Source organism: Magnolia sinica, chromosome 10, assembly GCF_029962835.1.
Source record: "Magnolia sinica isolate HGM2019 chromosome 10, MsV1, whole genome shotgun sequence".
NCBI classification, from domain to species: Eukaryota; Viridiplantae; Streptophyta; class Magnoliopsida; order Magnoliales; family Magnoliaceae; genus Magnolia; species Magnolia sinica.
Window position 1 is genome coordinate 3,366,091 of NC_080582.1, and position 9,229 is coordinate 3,375,319.

At 40.5% G+C, this 9,229-nt stretch overlaps 2 protein-coding genes across 2 annotated transcripts; both read right to left on the reverse strand.

Moving 5' to 3' along the window:
- Window positions 1-477: 477 nt before the first annotated feature.
- Window positions 478-1,718, reverse strand: LOC131257776 (uncharacterized). Its single transcript, XM_058258661.1, has 2 exons — window positions 690-1,718; window positions 478-595 (listed from the first exon to the last, which is right to left on the reverse strand). Exons 1-2 carry the CDS (start codon window positions 1,536-1,538, stop codon window positions 578-580), a joined length of 867 nt encoding a protein of 288 aa, XP_058114644.1. The 5' UTR covers window positions 1,539-1,718; the 3' UTR covers window positions 478-577.
- Window positions 1,719-6,831: 5,113 nt separating this feature from the next.
- Window positions 6,832-7,971, reverse strand: LOC131257615 (putative disease resistance protein At1g50180). Its single transcript, XM_058258395.1, has one exon. The coding sequence runs from the start codon at window positions 7,969-7,971 to the stop codon at window positions 6,832-6,834; it is 1,140 nt and encodes a 379-aa protein (XP_058114378.1).
- Window positions 7,972-9,229: the final 1,258 nt, after the last annotated feature.

Below are 9,229 nucleotides of genomic sequence, written 5' to 3' on the forward strand. Positions count from 1 at the left end.
GGTCCACAGATATCTGAATGGATTATCTCTAGTGTGCCCTTAGACCTAACCGCTTTGGGAAATGGTTTCTTCGATGTCTTCCCGGACACACAATGTTCACAAAATGGCAAATCAACTTTGGATAAGGAGTCTAACAGACCAGAACGTACTAGTCTTGTCATACGATCCTTTCCAATGTGACCTAACCTCGCGTGCCATTTTTGAGATTCAGATTTTACATTTTTATTCGACATAGCAGATAAAGCAATATGGGCATTATCACAATCTACGTCTAGAATAAATAAATCTGAAATTAAATTTCCCCATGCAAAGATGAGGTTATTTTGTCTCATAGAAACTCTAGTCCCAGAAAATCGAATATCGAAACCATCAAATAATAACCTAGAAACAAAAATTAAATTCCAACGCATCCCCGGTGCAAAAAGAGTATCACGAAGGATTATTGTTTGCCCTATGCGCGTACGGAGATGGAGAACGCCAATCCCTAGTACGTCTTCAACAGCGTTATTGCCCATGTACAGCTTATAACTTCCTTTGGCTACAGGCTGGAATTCCTCGAGTCCTCGACGACTCTGTGTCACGTGCTTTGTTGCGCCTGAATCCAAAATCCACTCGTTAGATATAGTATCAACGGAAAGGATTTCAGAACAAACGCCTACATACAAAGTATCTTGTGACTGAGAAATTACCGTCTTTTTGTGGGCACACTGCCGAGCATAATGGCCGAAATTTTCACAGACAAAGCAGATTACATTTGTCTTTTTCTGCTTCTTCTTTCCATTCCCCTTCTTGAGATTTGGAGCAGGTTTTGTGGTCTTCTGTTCTTGATTATTCTTCTTCGCCTTCTTGCAAGCTTTGGACCGTTTATTATTAGCTTTTCGCTTATGGGTCTCTGTTACAAAGGCCTTAGCCGAACCTGGCTGAATTGCATTCATTTCAACCTCACGTACCAAGTGGCCACAAAAGTCTCTGAACGTTGTGATAGAATCAGTATGGTTCAGAATTCTTTTGATTTGGGCCCAAGATTCAGGCAAGGAACGGTGCATGGCTATAATCTTCTGATTTTCAGTCAATTTGCACCCAACATTCCTAAGGGCACCTATCATTTGCTCCATCTTACGAATATGATCTTTGATGGGATAGCCGACAGGCATCCTATACTCCTGGAATTCCAATTCCATTGCCCTAACTCTCGCATCTGACTTCTGCGCATAGGCATCTGTCAGTGCTTCCCACATTCCCTTAGCGGTTTCATGCACTTCATACGTAGGTATGAGTTCTTTGTGCATAGTGCTAAGAAGGACATTACGGGCTGAACGATTTTGTTTTCGCCACTTATTATAGCGAATCATCGCAACCCTATGTTCTTGTAAATTTCCGTTTTCAGTCAGGATGGGTTCCTCTTGAACTACATCGAGTGTGTGAGATATGTCGTCCTCGTCTAGAAGGCATCGCACTGCGCGAGACCAGTCTTCGTAGTTGTTGCCGTCGAAATGTTGTCCTTTTAGCTGTTCAGCGATTAACGCTTTGGTGGCCATCTCTACATTGCATGAGTATCACTACTTAGCTATGATCTAAGGTATTGACACTAATCATCAGCATTTCTACGTGTTATATAAAATTTCAAAGTATAAAAGTAGTTAACACATCTTAATGAGATCTGAAAGTCCACATACCCGAATGGGCGGTGTAGAACAATCAAGTTCTCTAATTAAGATGAGATTTAATGCTTTTATAAGAATAAATTTATATAACGTGCAACCTTCCATTACATGGTTGCATGCATCATTTGGTGTAGGAGAATAAACTCTCACTCAGGTTATGCACAACCTTTATTTGAGTATAGGGAGTATCTAAGTACTAAGTTTTTCTATATTTTCCAATGAAAAATAAGGGGGCTTAGATCTAAACACATCAAGCCGAATATTTTCATGTATATTAACATCATCATCAGAAAGGAAAAATTAAGTGCTTAGATACAAAGAGAGAACAATCTTCACCTGTGATCATGACTATTAGTGATGGATCCGATCATTACTGATAATGATCATTGTTGATGATGGATCCTTTCATCAACATTGATCATCATGGTTGATGATCGTTTTGTTCACTAATGAGTAATAGATCAATAGTGAAGAAGATATTATAAAGGAAACTATATTTTTGATATGAGTCTATCATGCTTCAACAGATCTACTCATGAAGAATTAGAAAAAAATAAAAATAATAAAAATAATAAAAATAATAAAAAATAAAAATTGCTATGGATTGGCTGATATGTGTGTACATGCTAACGTGTGTACAAAAGCCATGTGTACATAAGACAACACGTGTACACATGTGTATAGCAGATTCTATTAGACAAGTATGCAGTAGCTAACTTGTACGTGTATACTGTATACATTAGCTAATGCAGATTACAACATATGTACAGTAGGTAACACATGTATGGTAGGCAACACGTGTACACATGTACAGCAGCTAATGCACGTATAGCAGCTAACACATGTACAGTGGCTGACACATGCATGGTAGCCAACACGTGTACACATATATGCAATCTAACACATACAACGTGTACAACATGAATGTAATCTAGCCAACACGCGTACACATGTATTGTACCAACACATGTACACATGTACAGCATGTATAACACGTGTACAACATGTACAGCACGTGTGAACTTGTATGTGTACAACACGTGTACAACATGTACAACACGTGTACAGGAGATAATTAACGTATACAACACATGTATGGTAGCTAAATAACACGTGTACAACATTAGCTAATGCAGATAAGCTATTGTAGATTAGCTTTTGCAGATCTGCTTCACACGGTACTTGCAGATTAGCTATTGCAGATCTGCTTCACACATATGTCAACACGTGTACAGATTAGCAATTGCATGTTTTATTGCATGTACAGCCAACATGTGTACCGTCTGTACAAAACAACACGTATATAGAATAACATGTGTATCTTTTGACCGTTTTGATACAACTTATACCATTTTATCCATTGGTCATGATGGACGGTTTGGATACAACTTATGTCATTGTCCATCACTGCAATACAAATGGATACTGCCAACACATGTATACAGCAGTGGTGTAGTTCAATACAAATGGATAAGCACAACAGCAGTGGTGTAGTTCAATGCAACATGGATAAACATAACAACAGTTGTGTAGTTCAATGCAACAGCAGTGTTGTAGTTCAATACAACATGGATAAGCATATCAGCCTATGCGACAGTCATATATGACACATGGGCCCACTTGTACATCAGCCATATATAACACGTGTATAGCCATATATGTGTGCATGTACAATTCGTATGCATGTACAGCTGCCAACACCAACACATGTATACAGCTGCCAACTCATGTGCATATTTCCAGCAGCCAATTCATGTGCATGTTCAGCTGCCAACACATGTATACATCATCCAACAATATCCAATTCGTGTAATCATGGGACTGATGTGTAAACCCGTGTACACATGGGTCTGATGTGTACACGTGCACATCACTCAAGTATTTATGTTTACATGTATTTAAGTGGAGATATGTCACAAGCAATTCATGTATACCATGTTATTTGTTTATGGAATGGTCCACATGTAGTACTCCATGCGTGTACACAAGGTGTATGGAATCATAAAGGTCTACATGATCACCTTGGTCCATCATTGTCGGGTTCACTTGAACATGGCATACGAGCATACAAAATTCAAATCTAATCCACCATACACATGGATTCCAATCCAAAAAAAAGGATGGAGTACTTACCTTTTTAGATGAATTTAATCGGAGATCCGCCGTTAAACCTGGCTCTGATACCACTGTATGGAAGCGCGGGAGGTGAGCCCTCAAGATCTGACGGTCTACACGATGTTTGGAACCTTTACAAAGCAGAAGAACGGTGCTCCAACGGCCCGCCTATCTACTACTGGAGCAGATGGAACTATTCACACCTCTGATCCTACGGTATATAGTGGTCCCGGATTGCGATCTATGGATCAGATCGTCCCAAGGACAAGCTAAGATGGACAGACTCTCGTGCACAATGTTTCTCTCTCCGTATACTCTCAGTATTTTGTATATCTTATATTTATGCGAGAGAGAGCGCGTGCCTTTTATAGGAAAGGAGGGGAGATTGGATGAGACCATATCATCCGGTCTTATCCCTATCTCCTATCATAAATCAAATTCAATTTTGAATTTGAAATATAACCGAAAAGGAGAAAGGCCGGAAGATGCCTAAACATGTGGGACCCACCCATTAGTGATTGCTCACCAGTGGGCCCCACCGGCCTACGTCCAACATTCCAGCTTCTCCAACGTTGCCAGTGGATCTTGATTTAAATTGGACCACCTCAAGGTAAGCTTGGTGAGGTTTGTTAGGAATTCACTAGGCTCGGGTAAGTTCCCTGACATTCCTTCCAAAAGCAACTTACGTAACGTGGGAAGAGATGAAAGAGGGCGCACCGACGACTTTGGAAATTCCATGTAACCCAGATGTATCGTTATCCAAAGAGACTGGAGGCATTTCAATTTGCGAATGGATTCGAACAATACCGCACCAGACACGTCAGACATTTCATAATCTAAGCATATTCCTAATTTTCTAAGATGCGTAAGACTTTCCAGGCAACTGTGCATCCATTCGCCACCCTTTACCCATTTTAGAGTATGGAGGTTACTCATCTGGTTGAGCCGTGGACGATCTTGTATAACACCCCAACCACGATAATAAAGCCCTTGAGTTGGGTACATAACTTGGAAATGTCTTAACTGTTCCATCTTCTCTATTTGGCGGGGTATGTTGACGACGCCATAAGATGTTACAACTAGTGTTCGTAAATTGAGAAGTTTGCCTATCGATGATGGGAGACTTGTCAAATAAGTATTGGTACAGCCGAGGTATTTCAAGTGAATCAGTGCACCTATCTCACTCGATAGCTTTTTTATTTCTACATTGTGGAGATCTAATACCCTGAGCAATTTGAAGCCTTTGTAAAGAAGCTTCTCTTGTTTACTTTCGAGCATATCATTATGACCTTGATTATGGATTAACACAGATCGAAAGTGTGCAGTGGAAGAATTTAGGGAAGTGCACTCACTTAAGGCATTATGGTGAATTACAAGTCGGCGGGCTCTAGATGCTGGATCGTTTGAATTCCCACGGTGAACTTGGAGAAACATACCTTCCTTGGCTTTTGTTATGGAGAGATCTCGCAGAAGATCGTGAATACGGCAACTTTTAATACCCCCGTTTGGGGGAGCGGATTAGCTACTGAACACTTCAGTAGCCATGTTGCTACTGAAATGATGTGGTCGCTTTTCATTGGCGCAAAACTTGGCGCTCGAAAGCATTTAATGCCCCTCCGTCACAGAAAAGAAAGGCCGTTTACTGGCCGCGTTTGTACTCGACCACAGAAAACCTTTATTTTCTTTCCTTCTCCTTCTCCACTAGTGCTGTCTCTTCCAATCTCTCTGTTTTCCTTGTGATGGACACATCTCAAGCTTCTGTGTTTCTCCTGATAAAAGAATACGATAAAGTCCGTTTCGCAAGTTGAGGATAGACGTGGCTGATTAGCCGTGACATTCCCAGTGGCCCTAGCTTCTAAATCATACATCCGCTTGAAATTTAAATTTCAAACCGAACGAATTCGAATTACTGGAAAATCATAACCCTAATCATCTAAAGAAAATCCCAGCTCTTGAAAGATTCGGGGAAAAAAAATAATTTAGAATTTGCTACATGTCGTGCGCAGGAAAACAGAGAGAGGAAGAGAGCCATGTTGCGGAGGGAAAAATGAAGAAATTCAATTGGGTTGAGTGAACTTTGTTGGCCCCATCCTGATTGTATGTGGTTTATCCACGCCGTCCATCCGTTTTTACAATTGATTGGAGCGGTTAAGCCCAAAATTGAAGTATATCCAGATCTCAAGTGGACCATACCACAGGAAACAGTGGAAAAAATGATTTCCACCGTTGAAACCTTTTTAGGGCACACAGTTATGTTTATTTGTCATCCAACCTATTCAAAAGATCACACATATATGGATTAAAAGAAATCATAAATATCAGTTGGATCCAAAACTTCTGTGGCCCCCAAAACTTTTTCAACAGTAGACATTCAATTTACACTGTTTCCTATGGTGTGGCCCACTTAAGATTTGTTCATGATTCTTTTTTAGTCTCATTCTCCTAAAATGTCCGGTAATATGGATGGACAGAGTGGATAAAATGCATATATTACCGTTGGACCAAGGAGTTTACTATGGCGTACGGAGTTTCTCAGTACTCAATCTGCTTTCTGTAAATCAAAGCAAGATGAGGATGTTTCCATGGTCGAGTATAAACGCGGCCAGTAAACAGCGTTTCAGTTTTTGACGAGGATCAATAAATGCTTTCAACGGAGCCCAACTTTTGCGCCAATGAAACGTGACCACATCACTTCAGTAGCAATGTCGCTACTGAAGTGTTCAGTAGCGAATCCGCGCCCCCCGTTTGAATGTCTCTTAGCAAGTTGAATCATACTTCGTTGAATCAACTCATATAGGCAATCTTCTCCCATCTCCTCTAGTGTTCCATCCCCTCTCTGTTGCAGAAACCCTTCTGTGGCCCACAATTGAATCACTTTTTTAGCAGAGAACTCGTAGTCTTCTGGAAAAATTCTCAAGTAGAGAAAACATGGTTTCAAGTGATAGGGCAGATCTCTAAAACTCAAAGATAATATTTCAGAGATTCGATGCTGGGACAAACTGCCAGCTGATGTTGTTGCGTACAATCTCCCACTGCCGAAGTTCTTTCCTAGCTAAGAGCCCTCCAATAACCATGATCGCAAGAGGTAGACCATGGCATTTTTCCACCATCTCTCTACCCATCGTCTCGAAAGGCTGAGAGCAACCGGCACCTTCTTCTGGAAATGCTTTTTTGCAAAACAATTTCCAGCTTTCTTCATTTTTAAGAAATCGCAATTCATGTACAGCAGGTGTGGTGCATCTGCATGTAAAGCTACATCTTTGTTGCGAGTGGTAATCATGACCCTACTTCCATTCTTTATAACTGGGAAAGCATCTTGGATAGCATCCCATGCTTCTTCCGTCCATATATCATCTACTACCATAAGGTATCTCTGCCCTTTCAAATATTCTGAAATTTTATGCCTCAGCTGAATGACGTTCATTTTCTCCACTTTCTTGGATTCTTCTTCTGAGAGCACCATGCAGCAATCTATGATCGTCTTAAGAATATCTTTCACATCATACTCTCGCGATAGACAAATCCATGCGCAAAAGTGAAAATGTGCTTTAACACGAGTGTCGTTATAAATTTTCTTGATAAGAGTGGTCTTACCGAGACCACCCATTCCAACTACAGAAACAACACAACGGCGTGACTCCCCCTTCGTCAGTAGGTCCACCAATATCTCCAAATCTTTCTCAAAACCAACAAAATCTGGTTCTTGATCAAGAGGAGAAGTGAGCCTCCATTCTTGGAGGCTTGGACCAGCGGAGCTTGTCCCTGCTCCCTGGCCTATATTTTGAATTCCAAAAGTCGACCTACTTTCGGAGCTAACACGGATCTTATTGTTTATCCGTTCGATCTCCGAGCTCAACTTATAGCGACCTTTCAATTCACAGAAGATGCAAGCGTACCTTGTAATGCAGCCCACAAATCCTGTTCGCTTCAAGGGTTCTACCTTTAAGATAAAGGTGTCGATGAGGTCCTCAGCATCGTATGCAGCATCTGTCACGTCAAGCACCCAGTTCTTCACTCTTTCATCTCTTTCTTTTTTGGCGTCTGCGTCTTTCAAGAAGCATTTCATCTCTCTAAAGTGTGTGACGAGCAATTCGACTTTGTCGTCAACCTCATATAGGGAAATAAGTTCCTTAATGAGGGGATCAGCTACCTTTATGATAATTTGCGAAGCAATAGTCTCAATGGCGACCATCTTTCCTCACTCTTTTTTTTTTCCTCTCGCAAGAAAGAAATTCAGTTCAAAGCTTTCTTTCTCTTTACTTCTATGTTGAATGTCTCTCTATTTATAGAGGCCAACTGGCCTGGTCAGGCAACGAAACATTCACGGTTCGTTATCACTCAATGGTACACGTTGTTTAGTTGTTGAATCTGGAGCCTCCATCTACTTGTCGTCTCCAAACGGACGGTAAAGATTAACAAATGAAATATCAACCGCCCATATTCTATGGAAAGGATTCGTGCGATATGCATGGCACGTATGAAATTTTGGAGAGTGCGGATCCTCTGCCTCCCGGAGGCAGGAACTCCCTGCCTCCAGCGTTTTCATTGGTCAACGTCACTGAAGTGCCACCTCATCAACTTTTTAAATATAATAGAAAAAGTAAATTTAATAAAAGCTATAACGGAGACGTTATACGGAAGCGGTTTGCGCGCTGAGTACCTCAGTACGATAAGCGTAATGAATAAAGCCTGTGGAGCCCACCGTTATTCTCATTCGTGCAATGTATCAACTCCATCCATTTCTTTTATCATCTAATTTTAATGTTTTACAACAAAAATTAATCATATCCAAGGATCAAGTGGACCACATCACCTGAAACAGTGTGAATTGAATTCTACCATTGAAAAGTTTTTGGGCCCATGGAAGTTCTATATCAAGATGATATTTGTTTTTTCCATTCATCCATGTCTTCGTGATCTTATGTACAGTTTGGATGAAAAATAAAAATCATTGGGGGCTTAGAAACACTTCAATGGTGAAAATCAATATTTCCACTGTTTCCTCCGCTATGGTCCACTTGAGCTTTTGATATACTTCAGTTTTGGGCTCAAGTCCTAAAATGATCTGAAAATACGGATGGACGGTGTGGATAAACCACATGAATTCACAATGGGCTCAATAGAGTTTACTCATTACAATAAGACTCGGTACGCAATTCGGATTTCACATTTTAGACACGGATTTCCTGCCAAAGCCTTTTGCAATAAGATGCTATGCAAGGATTACAGATGAGCCCACTGCAACGTTTGTGATAAATCCAACCCGTTCATCAATTTTTAGAAATCATATTAGGACATCATACGAAAACTAATGAATATACAAAACTCAAATGGGCCACACGAGAGGAAACAATGGGGATTTAGTGTTTACCGTTGAAATATTTATATGGCCACAAAAGTTTTGGTCTAATATTTTAGCGTTTTCACTTCATCCTGGTAAAAATGACCTT